The sequence below is a fragment of the Idiotropiscis lumnitzeri genome, chromosome 9 (assembly GCF_059441095.1).
Source record: "Idiotropiscis lumnitzeri isolate Australia: NSW breed Sydney's pygmy pipehorse chromosome 9, RoL_Ilum_1.0, whole genome shotgun sequence".
NCBI lineage: Eukaryota > Metazoa > Chordata > Actinopteri > Syngnathiformes > Syngnathidae > Idiotropiscis > Idiotropiscis lumnitzeri.
The window spans coordinates 10,337,551-10,360,195 of NC_142399.1; the positions used below are offsets into that span (position 1 = coordinate 10,337,551).

At 43.2% G+C, this 22,645-nt stretch overlaps 3 protein-coding genes across 6 annotated transcripts; 2 read left to right on the forward strand and 1 right to left on the reverse strand.

The window, feature by feature from the left end:
* The first annotated feature begins 189 nt into the window (after positions 1 to 189).
* On the forward strand, positions 190 to 5,455 carry ecd (ecdysoneless homolog (Drosophila)). 2 transcript variants are annotated; one of them, XM_088305622.1, is made up of 14 exons: positions 190 to 331; positions 428 to 638; positions 718 to 835; positions 943 to 1,030; positions 1,196 to 1,374; positions 2,066 to 2,258; positions 2,334 to 2,462; positions 2,556 to 2,681; positions 2,762 to 2,847; positions 3,668 to 3,771; positions 4,043 to 4,286; positions 4,604 to 4,674; positions 4,743 to 4,951; positions 5,084 to 5,455. In XM_088305622.1, the coding sequence occupies exons 2-14, from the start codon at positions 434 to 436 to the stop codon at positions 5,297 to 5,299; spliced, it is 1,968 nt and encodes a 655-aa protein (XP_088161748.1). In that variant the 5' UTR covers positions 190 to 331; positions 428 to 433; the 3' UTR covers positions 5,300 to 5,455. The 2 variants fall into 2 exon arrangements, with proteins under 2 accessions (XP_088161748.1, XP_088161749.1); XM_088305623.1 differs by having other exon boundaries at positions 198 to 263.
* Positions 4,924 to 9,347, reverse strand: LOC148330187 (uncharacterized). Its single transcript, XM_088305624.1, has 5 exons — positions 9,225 to 9,347; positions 8,275 to 8,461; positions 6,973 to 7,176; positions 6,839 to 6,875; positions 4,924 to 6,352 (listed from the first exon to the last, which is right to left on the reverse strand). The coding sequence occupies exons 1-5, from the start codon at positions 9,317 to 9,319 to the stop codon at positions 5,937 to 5,939; spliced, it is 939 nt and encodes a 312-aa protein (XP_088161750.1). The 5' UTR covers positions 9,320 to 9,347; the 3' UTR covers positions 4,924 to 5,936.
* A 1,307-nt stretch (positions 9,348 to 10,654) lies between these two features.
* LOC148330188 (prolyl 4-hydroxylase subunit alpha-1-like) lies at positions 10,655 to 22,555 on the forward strand. 3 transcript variants are annotated; one of them, XM_088304688.1, is made up of 16 exons: positions 10,655 to 11,070; positions 14,177 to 14,256; positions 14,332 to 14,428; positions 14,488 to 14,639; positions 14,722 to 14,859; positions 15,529 to 15,768; positions 16,034 to 16,254; positions 16,333 to 16,509; positions 17,571 to 17,641; positions 18,027 to 18,092; positions 19,170 to 19,269; positions 19,391 to 19,444; positions 19,515 to 19,580; positions 19,697 to 19,765; positions 20,405 to 20,501; positions 20,586 to 22,555. In XM_088304688.1, exons 1-16 carry the CDS (start codon positions 11,057 to 11,059, stop codon positions 20,654 to 20,656), a joined length of 1,713 nt encoding a protein of 570 aa, XP_088160814.1. In that variant the 5' UTR covers positions 10,655 to 11,056; the 3' UTR covers positions 20,657 to 22,555. The 3 variants fall into 3 exon arrangements, with proteins under 3 accessions (XP_088160814.1, XP_088160813.1, XP_088160812.1); XM_088304687.1 differs by lacking the exon at positions 17,571 to 17,641 and having other exon boundaries at positions 10,656 to 11,070; positions 18,022 to 18,092; XM_088304686.1 differs by lacking the exon at positions 18,027 to 18,092 and having other exon boundaries at positions 10,663 to 11,070.
* Positions 22,556 to 22,645: the final 90 nt, after the last annotated feature.

The window sequence follows — 22,645 nt, forward strand, 5'->3', positions numbered from 1 at the left end:
CTGCCATTGGTCGGTTTTTATTTTTAACCGTTGCTTGATTTGGAAAATGAAAAAAAACTCATTAAAAGACCGTTAATTAATAATTACGATTATTATTATTTATTATATTCATATAAAATAAATTGGTATTTTAAAGTACAACAATAAACTATTTTGGCCATGTTGGTCACATTGTAGGAACGTTTTCTTTTCGATTTGGCGGGTCGAGGAGATTTAGAGAAAGGACGCATGGCTAAAAGGAATGGGAGAAATGGCGAGATAATGTCGTAAATAAAAGTAGCAATATTAATTTGAATATCTATATTAAATATCGTCTTACAAATAAATCCAAGTAAGATTTTTAACTTATTGCATGAGTTGCACATCGCACTTATGAATTACTGTCAATACCTTTACCCCACGTGGATTTGTTTCTCCTTTTCTGTAGCAAGCAATGGACTTTCTCCAGAGGAGTGTGGTTCAAGAGGACGCAGTCCAGTATAAACTCTTCTTGACACAGCCGGCCGGTTCTCCGATTCAACACACAGAGGAACACCTCTCGCGTCTTGTGGCGGAGATTCTTGCCGAAATTGCTCCTCTGTCCATGCAGTACATCTGGCAGAATCAGCCATTTAACCTCAAGTATTATCCTGAGAAAGGTAGCAGTGCTATCCAGTATCTACCCATGGCTTGTTGTCCACACTGCAAGCTTATGTTATATTTTACTGTTCTGTTTAGCGGGTGTTCCGGCTCATATCGGTGGCAGCACCCAGTTTGGCGACAACGTGGAGGATGAGTGGTTTATTGTTTACCTTCTGAAGCAAATTACAGAGGCTTTTACGGGACTTGTTGCCAGGTGGGGAAACACTTGTTCTATTATTTTAATTCTTGGCCTATACCTGCGATGTTTTAAGTCAGTTTCTTGTCTTGTTTTGATTTTTTTATGTATTTAATTTTGGGCAGAATTGAGGACAACGATGGTGAATTTCTTCTAATCGAAGTAGCAGATCATCTCCCTAAATGGTTGGATCCGGACACAAGTGAGAACAGGGTGAGTGTTTGGGATCAGCTGCGTTCAAGTACAACGGTTACAATGCTCTTACGGATGTCATTTTAAACTTTATACTTCTCATGCTTGGACTCAAAAATTCTCAGACTCAACGACACTCGAAAGAAGCTTGCCATATAACAGTTGCACTCGTTTTATTTTTGTCAGGTGTTCATCTACCGTGGTGCGTTGCATCTCGTTCCCTGCCTTTCACGTTCCAATCCGACGGGGATACCGAAGGATGTGGTACCAAGTGTTCAACAAAGTATAGCGCTACTCTCTTCACAGCCTGAAGCATGCCGGGCGAGTCCCAAGATTACTCGGGCCCTAGATAAGCGGCTGCATGGGTGAGAGATCACAAATGTCTATCCATCCCTCCATTATCTGAGCCGCTTATCCTCACAAGGGTCGCTGGCGTGTTTGCCTATCCTTGCTATCAACAGGAAGTAGGCTAATATGTCCGAAGTAAATCTGTTATTAATTTATTTTATTTGTATTCATTGGCCCAGGCCAAAACTGCTTATATATTTGATTAGGAGCGATTCCTGGGCTACTCTCGGCAATTAAATTGTCATATACATCATGCACATATACAAGCGCAGCAGATTGTGTCCTTCACTAAGGAGACACCAAAATGAGGCACAGCTGGCTGTGTTGTTAAGAGATCATTTTAGATAATGAATAAAGGCACCAATGCACTCTATATTAATAATATAGAGTAACTGTTTTTTTTTAGTGGGGTACACACAATAATCCGGCCTAATTTGAGCCGACAAAGGTCTAATTTGCGTATGTCTGTGAAAGATTATGTTGAGCAATTATCTTGTGGTGTGGGGTGTTTTCATAGCCATTTTATTTCCTCCCTTGATTTGCTTGGAAAACAGTCATGGCAGACAGTGATCATTGTTAAATCTCCAAATCAAGTTAACACACGCAGTGTACCGACTTTGATCGGAAAGGAGGAAAAAGGCTCGAATTGGGCCCGGTTGTCTGAGTGTGCTCAGCTCACTTATAGATTTACTATTTATTCATGTTTAGGTATCCAGAGCAGATTGGAGCCAGCCAGCACCGCGCCCACTGCTTCGTACCAGCGGGTGTGGCTGCTGTTTTGGCGCAGCGGCCCAACCTAGTCGCCCCCGCCGTGTCCGCCTTTTATCTGCGGGACCCCGTCGACCTGCAGGCATGCAGAAATTTCAACAACTTTCCTCCTGACACGCGGGTCTTAACCTCGGTAGGCGAATTTGTTACATGATTTCACAGTGATACTTGACGGTCGTTAACATTGAAATGCCGCGTGTTCTTTCAGGTGACGTTCACTCGGTGCTTGTACGCTCAGCTGCAGCAGCAACAGTTTGTTCCTGACAAGAGGAGCGGCTTCATCACGCCTACACGCTCGGACCCACGGTACAAAGCGCACGAGCTTGGCATGAAGCTGGTGAGACGAGATTGTTACTACAGCACATGGATATTGTATGATGAATGTTAATCTATGTGTGTGTTTCTTTGTCCCTGGGTGTGTGTGTCCCAGGCTCATGGCTTTGAGATCTTGTGCGCTAAGTGCAGGCTGCCGTTTTCCGAGGGCGACTCCTCGGTGAGCTGTAACCCTCAGTGGAAAGGATTCCTGCAAAGTCTGAAGAGCAACGGTTACTTCCGGGTTAGTTTGTCTTTGTGAATAGCTACGTTAACGCACGTGTCCGCCGTGAAGATAATTATGTTTTTCGTGTTGAAATGTAGGAAGAGATTGAGGGTTCGGCACGTTGGAGACAGTTGATGACATCGGCGGAAAACTTCTTTAAACAGTCAGTCGCCTCAAAATCCAGGTGAGAACTTTGTGAGCCTTTTATCAAGAATACAAAGCACATGCACATAGGCGTGTGTCGAAAACACGTATGTTCAATTTCCACTCCTGCTTCCTTTGTTTTTAAGAAGCTGTATTAGATCCTCTTGGGATAACTATTTTATTACTGTTCCTACAAAGTAATTATCGTTTGCGGGACCTCAACATGCCAGAAAGCTGAATGCGCCTATATCGTGGTGAAATAGAAGGCCACCGCCACTACCACCCTCTTGACCAACAATAAAATACAGTAGCATGCTAAGCCAAAGAGTAAAGAAAAATTAAGGCATTGTAACAACAGTGTATATGATTGAACTTTAGCACTACACTTAAATACAGGCAAATAAAATGTTGTATTTAATTGTTCAAACTAATTGTATTGCACGTGAATATAAAAAATTATAAATATTTTTATAATAAATGATAAGACATACCAATTTATTGAAATTGAAATTTAAATACAACTGTACCGAATGAGTAATTCTGTCATGCAACACTACCTCCATAGGGAATTTTCCTAAATACAACCAAATCAAAAACAAGTATCACTGACTTGTGACACAGTGATGATAAATTACAAAACCTTTTGTTTTTTCCCCGAATGTGGTGGTGCATTGCTAGGTTTGATGGTCATTCTGAAGATTAATTATTACTCCCAGGCCAGGTGTGCCACAATACCAGCTCGTTCAATAATACTCCATCATTCAGTTGGAATGCTACAGTAAAATATGTCTCATGTCTTATTTAAGTTGCAAGGTGGTTGAAAAGCTAGAAATGTGATCTTGAACTGACATGCCTTGCAGTGACATGTCTCCAGGGGAGGAGGTTCTTCAACTGCTGAGCTCCTGTGGGCCCATCAACGTGGAGGAGTTGAGGAAACAAGAGCAACAGCTCCCCCAAGAGGACAGTGAGTGCAATACCAAACTGGCTCGGAATGATGCTGCATCACAATACAACATGCTTTTTATCTAACGGGTGAATAATGTGGTAATGTTACATTCGCTCCTCAAAACATCCTAAAGATCAAGAATTATACATTCTTTATTTGTTTCATCTCATGCAAGTGAGCAATTGGAGCTAATGGCGAGTCCGGTTTTATTGTTATGACAATAAACCAAGCGGGCGGCTTCCACTTAAAATCAAATGTTAATATTATCTTTCTTTGTGGCCATCATTAGGTGACAACTGGTTGAATGTCACCGGCCAGGATTTGGAGCGCATGCTTGAGGAAAGATGCGGGTCCAGACCGGAGCCTACAACCGCCAAATGTCCTCAGCCTACCGAGACAGAAGACGCCAGGAGTACAGAGACAGAGGACGGCGAAGAAGCTGAGGTGGCCGGCTACAGTCTGGTGGGGGTCAGCCAGAAGATGAAGCGCTTCCTCAATGCCAAGTCGTCATACTTGGGGGCCGAGTTGCCATCGTGAGACCTGCTTCTGTCAAATGGAGTGATTCTGAAGTGTTGTGAGACATGGGCTCCCTCTAGTGGCACAAAAAAGATGAACTGCCAAAATACAGTTGGAGGTGTACTTAACTTTTAAGTTAAAAATATTTGCATTCAATCTTTACAAACTGTTAGTTTCTTAGCTGTTATTTTGTTACTTTTTTCCCCATTTAAATGAATAAAGCTTCTCCCTTGTTTTTCAACACTTCTAGCTCGATTCATAATGGTCCTCAGAGAGCTAAAGCATTTTTTCGGTGGCACTTTTAAAAATATTCTGTTCTTGTCTTTCTTCGCAGGCACAGTTCCTGCAGTGTTCCCTTTTCTCTCGACATATCAACCCTCATCAAAGAAATGGAACAAATATTAGGTAAGTTGACATTTGTTTGAAATTTCCCGTTCACACTAATTGAATCTGTCTTAATTTTTTTTCTTCAGACCCAAGTGAAGAAGAAACGCTAGATTCGGATGATCTTTCCGAAGATGAGTGGGAAGGAGTTGCGGAGGACGATGAAGACGTGGAAGACGGGCCCTCGGGTCCTGCGCAGATGAACGGGATGGAGGCTTTGGACACGCTTAAAGGATACATGGACCAGATGGACGAGGAGCTGATGAACACGCATGTCGGGCAGAGCTTTAATCAGACGGTAAGAACATGGATGGAAGGGTACAGTGACTGTATTTTTCAAAGATGTTCTACCGATGCAAATGAAAATGCCAAAAAGAAGTTGCATAAGTAACGCCACATCCCAGATGAAAACCTCCCTTCCTTTCCGTAGACGCCTCCATCCGCCCAACCGCCCGCCACAGAGGGCCTCCCGGGCCCAGCCGCAGCGGCCGAGGATGCCGAGGAGATCCAACCTCTGGACATAGACCTCAACCTGGTCACCAACCTCATGGAGTCCCTTAGCTGCCAGGCAGGGCTGGCCGGACCCGCCTCCAACCTGCTGCAAAGTCTGGGGGTACACCTCCCCCCAAACTCGGACCGCTCATAGTGAGCGGCGAGTGTGAGGAAACTGTCGTTCCTCAAAGGGAAGACTCAAGATTGCATTTGCTTTGATTATATAACATAATGTAACTAAATTGTTCCGAGGTTGACTTTTTAATGAAATAATAGATACTGTAACACAATAAATATTTTTGCAATGAAAGGGTCTTTTGTCTTTCAATAGGATGCATGTATGGCAAAATTCAAGAAATGTTTTAAAACGTTCTTTTCTCAGTGGCTGACCTACATAGATGGCAAACATACATTTTTGGGGAAAAAAAAAAGAAAAGTTTTGCCTGTCAACGTCAGCATTTTTCTCGTTCTCTGGTTGGACAGAGCAAAACCTTTTACAGCCCGCTTCGACAAGCATACTCATCTGTAGCGATCTGCACACAGTACGGTTCATAATCGGCATCTCTAAAGGTAAGGATTTAATTTTCAATGTTTTTGTCATTCGATAAATATTGATTCACAACTGCTCCAGATGATGGACATGACCTGGATTGCGTTTTTGTGCAGTATTAGTGGTTTCTATAATGGTGATGTGATAAGTGATGATACAAAGATGCGGGTGCAGCAAATAGTAAGAATGTTACCTCACTGACCGAGGTAATAAATATTAAATATTGAAAAAAAATGCCAGTCTAAGGCCACAGCAGCTGTACAAACGGGTGCACCAGTTGCCTGGCCGAGTGTAACAGCGCCGCGGCCAGCGGTGAGATGCTCAGCGCCGACATGCCGACGGCAAAATTGAGGAGCATCCCCAGCAGCAGGATGGCGAACAGGTAAGCGTGGAAGAGCAGGCTGTGCCAGCTGGCCCGACTCAGCGCCAGCAGGGGGCCGTCCGGGTGCAGCGTCCACAGCAGGCCCAGCAGCCAGCACTGGTTCACCAGCAAGGTGTAGTAGATGTCCAAGGCGGACGACTGGTCGTCGGCGGGGAGGCGGCGACGCTCGGCCTCAGACACTTTAGACAGCCAAGTCAGGGAGAGGCCGAGGAGGATGACGGCCAGAGGCGCGTACATGTACTCAAGCGGCTCCACGACTGAGAGACCACGCCAGGCTGAAAGAAGTCACCATAAGTCGAAGTATCAGAACAGAAAGGAACTTTGGTGGACGTTAGTCACCCTATAGAATATTACTCCAGTAATTAGTATTTGACACAAGTATCAAAATTAATTTTCTGGTATCAAATGGACTCAAGTAATGTCGAATTTGTTTTCCCCGTGTGTGATGTTCAGAGCGGGGCTGTCCGTCCCGAGGGCGGAACGGTCCGGCCACGGCCAGATGCCCATTTTTAGGGCGGGAGGTGACAAATTTTAAAAAAGGTAATACCACAACCCCTATAACAATCATTATTGTTATTATATTTAATATTTGCAGCAGTGCCCCTTACATTATGACCTCAGTCGGCCTTAACGTCGAGAGGTCCTGGGTTCAAATCTAGGGATTTTGCTTTTTGTTTCTCTGGATACTCCAGTGTCACATTCGAAACATAAATGTTAGGTGAGCTGAATATGCGACATCTACAAATGTCATAAGTAAGAACCTGCAAATTCCATGACCAGTAGAGAAAATGGAATGACCTGTGAAGACCAGAGAAGACCCGGTCAGAATGGACACGAGGACAGCAGTGTGGCCAGACGGTGGCGCTGCCACCTTCAGCACAAAACTCAGGCCCACCGTGATGAGAGGCAGCGGCCGCAGGGCAAGGGGGAAGAGGCCCGCATATGAGCTGCTGGCCTCGGCCCACGTGGCGAGCGCAAAGTGGACGCTGCTGCAGATGGACGGCACCAAGAGACGTTCTGCCAATGGACGACTGAACCGCCTCAGAGGCATCACTCCCAGGATGTGGAGGACATTGAAGAAGAACACTGACACCAGAACCTGGAAAAGAAAAACATGCGCACGAGAATGTGATCCGTGGGCTTGTAATTGTGGTTGTAGTTTATAGATGTGTAGAACTGCACAGCAACTTTTTTCTTCCTTTCTTCATCTTAATTAAAGGAGAACAATCGATATTCACAGATGGCGTGTTTAATGAGCACCAAGGCAAACGATAAATGAGAACTCGGCAGATGGCGCGTCAAATAGTGATGTTTGAATTTTAACAATCACAATCTGTGTTCTGCGAATTACAAGGTCATTGGAAAACTTTCGTCTTGAACTGAAATGGATTGCAAGCATTGTTTTGTTTCAGCATCCCTTTCGGTCAAATCTTAGAAATCAAGCAAAGTCTTGTTTCATGGAAACGAACGACTGGTCAACCTGTCAGAGTACAGCTTTTATTACTAACGGGTTTTAAAATATCACTCTATAATATTGCCTTTCTTAAAAACACACAGTAATAACATAATGGAATGTTACCAATTAAACAGCTTGTGTATTACATTTCTATGTACATTTGTTAACATTTCAACCTTGAGAGCGGTATTCGTGCTACAGAATGCCGCATATTTTGCTTGTTTACATACCCTCCACAGTTACTTCTCACCCCCTACACCGCTCAAGGTTCGCTCCAGTGATTGTCCTTCACAGAATGCAGTCATTTGCATCAACCTTTCACTTGCATGCGAAAACTGTGAAGTATTCCGTTAAACACAGGCCCAACATTGCACCTTGATAGCACAGCAAACAGACACTCATTCAGTTTTTGATTGGTGGGCCACAGTGGGTTCTAAAATTTGACAGAGGGGCCGGACCAGGAGCAGATGGATGGAGTGTTTTGGTCACCTCACCTCATCGGAGAAAAAAAATACATTTAATTTTAAATGAAAATGAACAAAAGCATTACGATAAAATATCTCGCTCTGACACACCACAGTATTTAGAAAATAAAAGGTTGATTCATTTCATTTTTTTCAAGTTCAGCGGGCCGGATTAAAACGTCTAACGGGCAGCATGTGGCCCCCGGGCCGTAGTTTGCCCACGCCTGATCTAGTTAGTTATGAACAAACAGTTTGTGAGATGACGTCAGATACCAACCTGGCCAAAGCAGAGCGCCGCCACGTACGGGAAGTGGTACTGGGGAAGGAAGATGCCGGCTACAAACGAGCGGAGCTTGTCGGCCAAGCCGTACAGGAAGACGACCGCCGTGCAGAGGGTGAACACCAGGGGCCTCAAGGCACGGTTGGAGGAAAGGGTCCTCACAGTGGACGAGCACCATCTCCAGCTTCTCCATCGTCCACAACACACATGAACAAATACGGACGTTCATGAGCAAAAGGTCTGCTACTTAATATATGGACACAGCATAACATGTTAGAATCGTCTGTAAACTTTCAGAAAAAGGAGTATCGTAGGGGGTTGATTTTTGATCTCCAAGGTGCAACTTTTTGTGACGGAACCCCAAACTGGCAAAGAGCGGTAACAATTGTGACGCCTATGTACATGCCCGCTTCTGCACGTGATGCCATTTTAAGAAATAAACTGTCGTAGTAATACTCTACACGAGTGACGGACAACATGATGTAAAATACTTAATGGACTTTCAACGAACTGTCAACGGTTCTACTGAATAATGAAAAAAAAAAAAGTAATTTCTTTACTTTTCAGCCACTCCTCTGTTCCCAGCATGCATTGCAGCATGCGGTGCTTAACATTTCAGGACTGTTGCCTATCCCTGACACAGGCAGTGTAACATGAATAAGGACACAGGATTACCTTTCACACAAGAGGCACGCTGGCATTCTGCGCGCCGTCGTCAACCATTAATGTGGTGCGTTGTTATCTGGAGTCAGAGGTGGGAAATGAGAAAGTCTTCCAACCCAACAGACAAGCGCAGATGTTTCTACCACTTAATCAGTTTGTGTTTACAATTAACTTCTGGCATGTACAGCGAGGCATTATTTAACCGTCTTATTTATTCCATTCGAAATGAAAAGTACAAATACAGACGGAACAATCAATCGAGGCAAAGGTAGGAGTTGACTCACCGACCGGCAGGCCTCTTGAAGTCACATTTCACTTGCAGACGGTTGTAGTAGAAATGTGAAATATAGCAAGAAATGCTCTGTTGAAGAGTTTTCATTGGACAGAACGTGCCTCCCTGCTGCTTCTTTCACCTCGTCAGCGGTGCACTTGAATTGTCCCGATGGACTTTGGTCCAGCTTTGTTTGCCCCCCTCCCCTCCCCTCTCATGAAATACAAAATTGTGAATAGACATTCATTAAGTGTCGCTTTAACTAATGGAACAGAGAAAGTGACACCATCTGTGGATTATGTCGAATATGTGCTTAATGACACATTTGGAAACACAGATAAGGCAAAGTCTCGCTCAATGTCATTATAGATTTTTCCCTTCGGACTTCACTGGTGTCCAACTAAGGTGGGAAAGTAAAACAAACAGTATTGTTTTTCTCCCCCTTTTGACACCTGTTTGTGACAGTCACATGCACAGGATACACCCTGGAGTGGTCGCCAGTCAAACTCAGGGCACAATCTAAAAACACCTGGGTCAAAAATGAACCGTTAACAGTTCATTTAAAGTGCACTAAGTTCCCGTTACTGGTTTATTTTTTTCATTTACCCCAGAAGTGAATGAATCACAAAACAACAAAATGCTGACGTTTTTTTTCATACAAAACAAAATTTTTTGGTCGTTTTATTAAAACAAGCCGATTTTGTGTTTTGTTTTATGATTTAATCGTTTGACCCAACTTTCTGGGTTAAATGAGTTACATAGGTCCTTTTTTTTTTTTTTTTACCCAGTTTTGGTTATTTTTCACCCACAACAGTTTTGAGAGTACCATTCACACTCATATATTCATCCATCCATTATCTCGACCGCTTCTCCTCACGAGGGTCACAGGGATGCTGGAGCCTATCCCAGCTGTCTGAATTACACCCTGAACTGGTTCCCAGCCAATCGCAGCGTTCATTAGTCAAAGAACCACACACGCTTATGCACAAAATCTTTAATGACTTTAATATACATGTAGTGGGGAGGAAGCCGGAGCACCTTGAGAAAAAACGCACCCTTGAAACAGGAGCACCTGATCGGAGATTCAAACCCAGAACCTCTTGAGTGTGAGGCAAACGCGCTAACCACAAAGCACAAAATGTACCCTGCTGCCAGAATAGTGGCTTCTGTAAATAGCCTAATGAATGACTCACCAAACTACTGTAATGTTTAGTGAGGCAGTCCTGCCAGATGCTACTTAAGAATTATTGCATCCCAAACACACATTTGAAGTCATCCTGAGTTGACGCTCCTGCGCGGGCGCGCGCACATGCGCACGGAACTCCACCCTGTTGAATTTAGCAAGGAATTCCCTCCCACCAGACACGTTTTGGTTTGCAGGGATTTTTCTGGAATGTGGGGGAACTAGGGAGTCTGTATTTCCAAACGGTGTCAAAAAAAGAATATAGAATGATTTAAAAGCACGCAAAACAATCATTTAATACCCCCCTTTTCCCGGCCAGTCAAGTTTTGAACATGTGGCATGGTACAGTTTCTCTATTATTTCTAAAACCCAAAGTAGTACTTCATCGGTCGCCGCATTCATAATGACACCTCCCCCGAAGATTCGAAACGACGGCCCCCTCGCAAAAGCCGAGGAGGCTGGGAAGCATGTGAGAGTCTGCACGTAGTCCTTTTAGGTCTTGGCTTGTCCACCCCCAAAAACCAGGAGATGTCCAACAGTGCGTCAGGACATCGTATCAGATAGGACCACCGACACCACTCTTGACTTTCGCCATCTCCCTTCGCTCTCCTGACTGCACAATCGAGCCTACTGAACACTGGGACACTTTTTCTACAACCACGATGCATTTTTTCAGGTACATATTTTCACTCTTAACGCGACACATGACTGTCATATTAGTTTGTTTACAAGAGCCAATTATCTACTTTTACTGTGCAGCTCTTCGTGCTTTTAAGCTAGGCTACGCTAGCTAGCTGGAAAGTGCCTTAAACTTGTATCTTTTAACGAGGTGGTTTTGAATGACAAAACATCGTTTCATGTAAAAGAGAACAATTTTGTTGTCGGTGCATAATCTGGTAACCTAGACAACGTGGACTGCGACTGCTATTGAATTTTCTGTGCTACGCAGTGCGCTACTTAAAATTTATTTTTAAAAAAACTATTCAGCCCAACTGACAGTCACTTGGTGTTTTATTTGTCGCTACAAACGCCTTGAAATGTCTTCTAAAGTTACGTCGCCGAGTCATTAATAATCTTCGTTTCATGTGTCATCGTTGAGTTTGAATGCTAGTTGTTGCTAAAAGCTAACCCTCGTTTTATTGCGGTTTCTTTTCAAGGGAAGCAAAATTGGGTTGCAAACTGAAAGTGCAGAATCGATTCAAAAGCTACTCGCTCGTTTTTATGCTTATTTGTCGAAGCGTGGCACTTGTAATCGGTCATGTTTATCCGACAAGACTCCCAGTCACTGCGGCCGGGGAGGGGCGAAGACGTGGCAGTCCTCTTCCACTCGCTCTTAAGAAGTTGGCCCTAGGAGACGCTGGAGGACACTTTCTTTTTTTTAAGAATCACAAAGCTCACTGAGAGTTGGAGAACGATAGTTTATTATTGATTCGAAGTTATTTGGTTTAAATTAAAAAGGGGTTTATGAGAGAAGGACTCCACCATGCGTTTTTTTTTTATGTGCAGCCTTTTGTGATGAAAACACACTGAAAATGTTTTGATTTTATTCAGTATTTGATCTGAATAGGGGAGATGACGGGAATCCGAGCACAAATGAACGTGGAATCAGTTTCAAAGTTAAGACAAACTACAGCGACGCATACCTCTGATTTGTACTTTTGCAAGTACAGAGATGGGATAAAAAATTAACTTGTTCTGCTTGCCAATGGCACATATCTAAGATACAAAATAATATTCTTATATGTATATTATATTTATGTTTGGTCTGTCACGGACATCATCTTCAGATTCAGGATTTATGTTTTGTTGCTTTGTGTCCTGAAGCTTTCAAAGCCTAATTTGCAATGGTGGTTATTAAACTTAATTTTGAAGCATTAATGGTCTAACAATTCTCACCCAATGCTTACTTGAACATGAAAAAGAATAGCCATCAAATTTGCACACAATTTGAGAATGTTCTAAAAAAATGCACTGCTTGTTTTGGGCACCGTGGTGCAATAGTGCATGTATGCGTCACCGTTTTGACTCAAAGGGTTTGAATCTCTGCGATGGTCTTTTCTGGAAAACTCAAAACTAATGTCACTGTGTTGGTAAGAGAGGTGAAACGGGTGGTAAGTTGCTTCCTAGAAGGTATAAAAAGCATGCAGCTCTGTTTTCATTTTGCCCTGCCGCTGACCTAAATCGCAAAGCCACATGAGGTTTTACTTTCTCTGGCAGCTTGTCCCCGTGGCAGAACCTGTCTAAACCTGCGTCTGTTTTGCTTCCAGAATAATCTTTCGAGTATTCTGAGAGTGTCTTTACATGTTCCATTCCAAAATCTGTATTGATGTGTTTCTATCCAAATGATGTGCTGCTAAGTAACAACACTTTTCTTTTGTCACACACAATAGCACGGTGTGACTGGTTGAAATCATTTCTGCATCATCGGTTGTGCTTATTTTGTAGAGGGTCACATGCAGTCAGTCGCAGCTGCCATTGGCCGATTGGCCTTACAGCAAGAAATCCCTGGCCCGACATGTCTAGAGTCAGTCAGCCATTCACTTTCACACCTCCAAGAAATTTGGCAGTCACCGCACATGCCTGGCCTTTGGTTTCTCTGAAGCAGCTACCTGTTTAAACCTGGCCAAAATTAAATTTGAGACACAGCTTCGGTTATTCAACTGCAGAATACAAGGCATTTTTTTTTATTACATTCCATTGTTTTTTTTCAAATGCTTTTTAAAAAGTGGTGTTTCTATATAAAGACAATTTGTTGTATTTCAAGATTTTCTCTCCCTTGCCATCAAAATCAGCAAAGGCCAGATTATCGGATGTCTCTAGAAAATTATGGATATTACGATTCTCTTGTGGTTTGGGTATTAAGTGATTTTTTTTTCACACCTCTCTACTTGGGATTGACGATCAAAAAATCGTTAAACCTGTTCAATATTTACTATGGCAAATGCCATGTTGGGCCGAACCTCAGACTTCATGGTTGTGAGATGTTCTTTCCGTTACTACTCTTTCTTCTTTGTATTTTTGTCCGCCTGGGTGCTCTGTGGCTCAAAATTTGATGTGAGCATAAGTAGAAATGTAAACATACGTTTTTGTGACGATAATGGCAGTTTTCGGACTTTAAGCGGCGCTGAGTTTTTGTACATTTTGCATCTGGACCGTGCCTGGTCTCGTTTGTCACTGTTTAATAAACGAAACTGCGGGAGCCACAAACCCTTTGGACATCTAAAATTAAAATATATTTTTTTGTTCTTTTTAATTCCGCTAGACAGTCTGTTTGAAGCGGTATGCATTCCATGTGTCTGACTTTTTTACGTTGTAAGAAAGTACAAATTAGGTTAGTTGGTAATGTATTGCTGTCGCACATTTGTAGTTTCAATTCAGACAGCATTTATCCTGTGTTCCAACCGATCCAAAATGCAGCTCAGAGAGAGGTAAAATAATCGTCCCCAACTTGTTTCTTCACATCGCATATGATCGACGCACCTGCCTGAACTGCGAGGCCGAGGATTTTAGAATGTCATGATGCACATTTTAAATCAAAATCCATTTGGAATTTAAAAAATTGAGCTTGTCACAACCTGCCCCAGAGAGGAACTGATTGTTCGAGACATATCGTATCAATATTAGAGGCGGGAAAAACAGCAGTGACCAATGACCTTATGATGTGTTTTTTTTGCCGTCTGCAGAAGATGTATTGTGCGTTAAAGCAGACGTTTGGGGAGAGATGCCACCACATCCTCAATAATTCTTTTTGTCAATGTCTTTTTCAATCCACCTCTCTGCAGGAAACTGCTGCCATGTTGGTGTTTCCTGTTGCTGAGCTGTCAGCCGTCGGTGTCAGCCCACGACTTTTTCACCTCAATAGGTAAAAAGTGTCATTTTAATCCCAAAAGATGCCATGCATGTCAATGTTTGTTAATGTCGTCCATGCGTTCCTCAGGCCAAATGACAGATCTGTTGTTCACCGAGAAAGACCTCGTCACATCCCTCAAGGATTACATCCGAGCTGAGGAGGACAAGTTGGAGCGGGTCAAAAAGTCAGTGCGTCATCGACATCGTCATTCGAAGTGGAAAGCTAACTTGCATTCTTTGGCAGGTGGGCTGATAAAATGGAATCTTTGACGGCTGCGGCCACGCAAGACCCAGAGGGCTTCCTGGGGCACCCCGTCAATGCCTTTAAGCTTATGAAGAGGCTCAACACCGAGTGGGGGGATCTGGAGAGTCTCGTCCTCAGCGACACCACAGATGGTTAGGAAATATTAACGCTCATCGCACTACTTAGCCTTTAGTAGCTTTCATGTGCTACATCATTTCCTGTCTGTCCAATCAGGATTTATTTCCAACCTGACCATCCAGAGGCGCTACTTTCCCACGGAAGAAGACCAGACCGGCGCGGCCAAAGCTCTCCTCCGATTGCAAGACACATACAAACTGGACGCCAACACCATCTCCACAGGGAACCTGCCGGGTATGCACACGCATTTATGAAGTCAGACTTTCCGGGGGGGAAACTACATCCATAAAGGAGACATTTGATGCTCCCCCCCCCCTACATAATTTTAAAAAAATTAGTGCCCGACAAATTTATTGGCCAGTATTTGCAAACATTGGCTGATGATTTTTTTTTCAACGTTAGACAAAGATAATACATTCAAATATCCCACAATAAATATCAGCGCCCCGCCCCCACAAAAAAAAAAAATCTGCCAATATTAGCATTCCCTCTGTTGTATAGGTAAAAAAAAAAAAGCTTAGTTCCGTTATTTTATTCATTATGTATTTTCTTTTCATTAATCAGTGATCTGAATTTTATTCTGCCAAATATGGGAAACAGCAACGGCCTCAAAAAATACATATCCCTAATTAACACCCACCTAAATAGGTTTATAATTACTTATACAGTCCACGGAATGGCAACAAAGCACTACTTTAATCTAAATGAAGCCGCTCAACTCACTTCAGCATAGTTCCTTGGTACCAAGATGTCAGCAGATGATGACAAAGCAATATTTTGTTTTGCTTTGTCCTGAGCACAAAACAAAGAAGAGTTTACTGAAATAGAACCACACCACATATCCTTTGTCTTTACTTTATGCACTATGTTGTATGAATGTCAACATCCCTGTGTGCACATCAGGAGCAAAGCACAAGACTGTCATGACGGCAGAGGACTGTCACGAGCTGGGGAAGATCGCCTACACGGATGTTGACTACTACCACACGGAGCTGTGGATGGCGCAGGCTCTGAAGCAGCTCGACGACGGTGAAGAGTCCACTGTGGATAAGGTCACCGTGCTGGACTACCTCAGTTATGCCATCTACCAGCAAGGGGAGTTGGAGCGCGCCCTGGGGTACACCAAGAGGCTCCTTGAACTGGGTTAGTCCCTGCACCAAATTTTCAGATGAACAAAACTGATGTGGCTGGTGGACTAGATTTTTGTTTTGTCAAGAGGCGGTTTTATTCCTCGCCCAAAACTCACATTTTACTTGCTAAGTAATTTTTAGCAAGTAAACCAGATATTTTAGAAAAATGCTATTCAGTTAACGTGAGAGGGTGGTTATAATTACACCTCTGTTTAAGATGTCTTCATTTGATAGCAGTTGCAGTTGGCTTCCCTTTTTTTTCTCCCCACAACATTTAGATCCAGAACATCAGCGGGCCAAAGGCAATGTGAAGTACTTTGAGTTCCAGCTGGAGAAGCAGAAAAAGGCGAAAAAAGAGGACACGGCGATTGAGAAGGAGCCTGAGAAGAAAGAGAAGCCAGTCAAGAAGGAGAAAAAGCAGAAGGACAAGAAATCCTTCACCCTGATGCCTGAGAGGAAGAAGTATGAAATGTTGTGTCGCGGGGAAGGCATCAAAATGGTGAGAAGGACTTACAAAAATTTGTAAATTTTGGAAGGACATCTTTGTTCTGAACTCCTGTTTTCCTTTACTCAAAAGACTCCACGTAGGGCGAGCCGACTGTTCTGCCGTTACTATGACAACAATCGCAACCCTCTCTATCTGCTGGGACCGGTCAAGCAGCAAGACGAGTGGGACAGTCCGTACATCGTCCGCTTCCTCAACATCATCTCTGACAAAGAAATTGAGAAGGTCAAGGAGCTGGCCAAGCCGAGGGTAAGTCCTCTCAAAACTGTTTTTATGCCAAATACTGTTTGGGAGTACCTCCATGTCACTCTTGAATCTGAGGATTCTGGTTTGTGCACTAATTAAATTACACCGTTTTTCGCTTGACGACTGGGTTGTGTGGGTGGCGGCAATTGGACAAGCGTCTGGTCAATTGCCTGGCAAAAATCATTTTGCTGCCTACTGAAATGTTTATCGTTGACGAAGGGGCTGTTGGCTCTGGATGCCTCCCTCCATTAGGTGCCCCAACTTTGCACGCCACTGCAATTATCTATTGCAAAAAAAAACAAAAAACAAAAAAAAAAAAAAAACTAATATTACTGCATTTTACTAAGTGACTTAGTTGTGAAACTCTCCCTTGTTTGTATTTTACTACCACCTAGTGGCTAAAGTGTGTCTCCAGCAGGACCGCAATGTGGAGCTGGAATGAAATACAGAAAACCCCCTCCTGTTTTTGTACCAAATCTTTTTGTACCAAATCTTTTTGTACAGTTAACCACTCTATTGGCCTAACTCTTAATTATATTGGGTGTAATTCCACTCTGGAACACTAGATGGCGTAACATTTACTTTGTTTGAGATTATATAATTTCAGTTACCACTTTAATTCTGCTTTTTACGCCTACAAAAAGCGATGGCTGTTGAGCGTGATTATTGCTGTACTGTATAATTGTAAGATTGGGGATTTTCTTTATGGTCAACGAAGAGGGGTAGGTACTCTGTTACACTTTTTGGAAAATATTTTTGTGTTATCATTGCTCTGGCTCTCTCAGTGTGTTATTTCTGTTTGTATCATTTTTAAAAGTCTGTCAAAGACCTTCAAATAATGTGCCGTAAATGCCGTAAAGACAACAAATCGGGGCACCACTGTTGTTGTTCACCAGCAATTAGAAACACAATATGGCTCCTTTAAAAACAAGACCAAAGCAAACTAGTCGTGTTCTTGTGCTCGTGGCCTCAGTAGGACGTGACAGTGAGCGTAGAGCACAGTTAGACGCACACACACACACACATGGGCATGTGTGTGGTAAACCCTCTGCCTGGCTTCACAGCTGCGCAGGGCTACCATCTCCAACCCCACCACGGGAGTGCTGGAGACTGCGTCGTACAGGATCAGTAAAAGGTAAGTTTTTATTTTTATCCAGGGTTCGCCAAAACAGAGGGCAGAGCGCAAACGGAGGAAGTGGCGTTCTTCCTCTCCCCCTAATCCTCCTTTTTTTTTTTGTTTCTGCTATAGTTGATATTAACATAGTCGCTTTTTCATTAGCCCGGAGCTGCTTCAGAGGCCAAATGAATGTTGAGTGGAAAGTGCAAGTCATGCCTCATGAAACATACTCTCGGGGCTATTTTTAAGCAGTAACATTGACCACTAGTGACTGTTTCTGCTTTTTTCTTTCTCTCCCTCCTTTCTCCTTCCTTCTCCTCCTTTCTGACTGTCCGCTGGTGTATTGCTTCTCTTTCTGTCCACCCTCTACATCCACCTCGCGGCGGAAACTCCCGTAGTTAAGGCGAGCCACGGTGCATGACCCCCAAACTGGGAAGCTTACTACAGCCCTATACAGAGTCTCCAAGAGGTAAGGGGTAACGGGTCAAGCAAACGCTTCATGTGGACTCTGCTCACAGCCTGGTTAAAAAAAATAAAATAAAAAAAATCCAAAATGTCACTCTCGCTTTTTCTGAGACTATCGCATTGTCAGATCTGCTCTCTTGGGTATTTGTGGCTCTGCAGAGTTGCAATAGGTGTGGCCAATGACATTTCTTTGCGGAAATACTCAAGGTCGAGCACAGAACGAATATTTCCTCTGTGGAATGAATCTCTGCTCTGCTGCATTCTTTCGTGTGCTCGTTACAGCTGCTGCAGTTCTGCTATGCTTCCTCAGCCTCCATATCAGCAAAGTAAAGACAGAAAATCTAAAAGACTGGAGATCGGTCGCTGGATAGATAGCCAAAGCCGAGACGATTAGACTTGCTATAAATGTGCTACATTTATAGTTGTGTTCATTTTAGAAAAATAACGTGGGGGGATTTGGTGGTCAGCCTCGGCCAATTAAACGCTATGTTACTTTTCATATTCATCATTTGCGTTATTGTTCTCAAAGCAGCCCTAAGTGCACATTATGGAAGTGCAAAGTTTTGGAAGTTCCTTGTCTCTGTTTGTTCACATCTACTTCCACGTTCAAGGAATGCGCAGCGGAATGTGAATTTGTGCAAGATGCATGCGAGAACGTCGAACTCATGTTTACTTCCAACGTATGACGCAAAGACTCATGGTGGAAATATAAATGACTTATTACCTTCTTGCATGCACAAAAATGCCTTAGATGTGGAAATTATTATAATGATATGTCCCATTTGGTCTCAGCCCTTAACAAGACTCAAAAACTCCATTTGAGTATTGAATAAAATCACCCCTCCTGCCTCACCAACCCCGAACCCTGAGCTGATTGGAGATTCTGAATTTTGGGCCGTTTTATTTATTTATTTATTTTGCTTCCGCCTCTGTGCAGCCATTTATTTTTTCTTTTTGCAGGGATTATGCTTTACATTTCCTTCAGCATGACACCTCTTGCCGCCAGCTCCTTCTTAATGATTTTGTTTATCGCTTCCGTGCTGGGAATTCTTCTTTCTCACCCGGCCCTGCTCTCTTCCAGCGCTTGGCTCACAGGCTACGAAGATCCCATCATCGAAAGGATTAACCAGAGGATCGAGGATCTCACCGGTTTAGAAATGGATACTGCAGAAGAGTTGCAGGTAAACCCCAAATGATATGCCCAGGACTTGACCTCTGTGTGCAAATATGGCCGCGTGTTACATTAAAACGTACTCTTGAACCCGAACGAGATCAAGACTTCTTGCTCAATGGATTTGACAGGTTGCAAATTATGGCGTTGGCGGGCAGTACGAGCCTCACTTTGACTTCGGAAGGGTATGTCCACACATGCATTCACCTAGAAGTCAATTCAACTTTAAACTTGACTTTCATTGTGTCGCCGCAGAAAGACGAGCCCGACGCCTTCAAAGAGCTGGGAACGGGCAACCGCATAGCAACGTGGCTCTTCTACGTGAGTACTTGATTCTAATACCCGCCGGATGCATCGTTTATTTTTATGAACAAGCAAGGAGTGATGGGAGAACAAAATAAGGAGCATTGAAGTTGATTCTCCCATTCCTGTTGTAGATGAGTGACGTGCCAGCAGGGGGCGCCACAGTATTCCCAGATGTCGGAGCATCAGTTACACCCCAAAAGGTTACAATTACCATATGACTGACTGAATATTGAATGCTTGCACATACGCTAGCATGTTATTGTTTTACCCTTTCATGAAATCAGATCAATAAATTGAAATGTCAGAGGCCAGCAAGCCCCTGACTGCTCTTAGCTACATTTACAATCTCAATTCCATTATGTGACGCATGATATTGTTTTCATTTATGTCCAACAGTTCATGCAATCAATGGGGGAAATAATAGACTGGCTAAAACAATTATGAGAACAAGTTAAAAATGCCGAGATTTAAAAGTCTCTTCCCTGCGTAGTGTTTCTCTTGGCTGCATTGCTTTCCAGAACTGTACATAGTTGCTAGATTTGTCTATCCAATCAGATTTCAGTCACAGTGTCGCCATGTGAATCAAAAATTCCCAGTGCCTTTAAATTTTGAATCACTTGCCTATGTAACTCAGTTTGTATTAATAATGGGGATTGTTTCTTCAACAAATCAGAAAAACAAATTTGCCCTCCAAAGAGACAGCTAGCCAGCCCACAATTGTCATATTTTTTTCTGTACTCTGATTGGTTGGTCAGAGAGAGCCAAGTTCGATTTGGGGACTCCATTTTCAGTTATGTGTGTCGTTTGTGGCTGATGTGTGTTTTTTTTTTGGGCTTCAGGGTTCTGCTGTGTTCTGGTACAATCTCTTTCCCAGTGGGGAGGGCGACTACAGCACGCGACATGCCGCTTGTCCTGTTTTGGTGGGCAACAAGTGGGGTGAGTTCCTCAAAGTGAATGCCTCGATGCTCTGTGAATGAGTAAATAATGAAAGCAATTTTGTTTGTCCCCTCCGCTCTTTAGTATCAAACAAATGGATTCATGAACGAGGCCAAGAGTGGCGGCGACCATGTGGTCTAAATGAGACTGACTGATGGAAGCAAAAACAACCCCCCCAGAAGCCCCGCCCCACCCAGAGCACCCTGCCGCCGATCACAGATGTCATATCATGGATGCTTGGGGTACAAATGGCTCGCTTCCCCAGAGCTCAAACACTCCCTATATTTCCTCCCAGCCTTTGCGGTACAAGCCCTGAGATTGTTTGGAATCAGGAAAGCGTCGTTGTCGCTGCGATAGATAGTTTCTGGATTGCCACATGTGCCTTTTTCACTCCCTTGTGTTTATCATTGCACTCCCGTTGACCTCCGGTTCTGTGGCTATGCTCTTCTTCAGTAGGAGGAAACACGACCACTCACCCCAACACCACCACCACTCCTGCCGGTTGGCATTCTTAAGAAGCTTTGACTCATACACTCCTTCACATACCTTCTCGCAGGTTTACACAATTTCATTGCACGACAATTCGCAAAGCCATTGACATTGGCTCACAGTGCATTAGCACGGTTGGCTCACAGCTCGAAGGTTTTTGGTTTGAATCTCTGCTGTGTGGAGTTGGCATGTTCTCCGCTGCTTTTATTGGTTTGATCCAGGTACTTCTTCCCACATCCCAATAAAGCAAAAAAAAAATTACAAATTAATGCATTGAAGATTTTAAATTGCCCAACGGTCTGAATGAGAATGGTTGATTGTGTCTGAATAGTTTCAGGACTGGTGTTACATAATATATATCTGAAACCCAATCTACAAGTTTCCCCCTACAACTGACCAAACAAGCAGCCAGCATGTCTACAGAGAGATGCCACGTCATTTGTCTCACAGTGCCCCGAGCATCTGACACTTCCTTGTCTTGTCAATAAGATCATCCCTGTACAGGAGGAACCTCCCTATTCACCTGACCTGGCTCTGTGTAATCCCCCCCTACCCCAAGCACAAAGAGATGTGCACAACCTTAAAAGGTTCCAGAAGTTCTTGAAGGTTTGGCTGAGTAAAGTGTAATTGTAGTTTGGATTTGAAATACTTGTGGTGCTTTAAGATAGAAGTACCTTGACTTGTGAGATTTTAAAAGATGTAAGATGTGACCTTTTTTTTAGATACGAAGTGGACTTTAGACCACCACTGCTAAATTTGCATTGGTTCACTTGCAGTGGAAGGACAATATCAGGTTGTGGCAGTCATGCGCCCATAAGCTGGTTTGCCAACTGACCCTCAGAATAACAACAAGGAAGAACATTATATTAGGTAGTTTTGTGTTGCATTGACAGTTCCCAAGTTATGTAAGAGCAATAGCAATAGCTGTGTGTTTTAACACTGTACAATAAAACATGTTTTTTTTTGTGGGGGAGGGGGCTGGAACAAGGAAAGAGGATTTGAGATACAAGCATAGTCACGGAACAAATTAAACTCAAGGCATCATTGCAACGTGAAACCCGCTTACTTGCAGTTGGGTACGTGAGGTTCTTTTTCCAACCCCGATATATTTTCTCTTTGTTTGAGGGGGCAACCAACCAACACCCTCTGTTGAGGAAAACTGTTGTTGTTTTATGAAGTGTTTTCTTTCACGTTTTTTCATTGCATTTATAACGGAGAAAAATAATTTGGCTTTTTTCGTTATTCACGGGCCGCCCATTGACGGTCTTATTTTGATGTACCAGTCCTGGAACATTTCTCACACACCTGCGTCGATGGAAAATTGATGAATGGATGAATGGACTGTCCCTTAAATTAACATATCCACTAGTGCACACATCCAACGAAAAACCGAGAGTTATAATTTAATTTAAACACGCTCCCAATATTTTGGTGCTTTTTTTTTTTATGGGTTTTGCGAGGGAGAATCATTTTATTTATATGATCCAAACTATTTCTTCTGTGTTATTGTTATGACAGCCCTTATTTGTTATATTTTGTAAGACATTAAAAGCTGTTTTTATGAAGTTTTGTTCGAGTGTCCTATTCTATATGTGCGCGTGCACACGGACGCGCGCGGAACCTCGACGGAAAGATATGAGTGGGTCACGTGACCA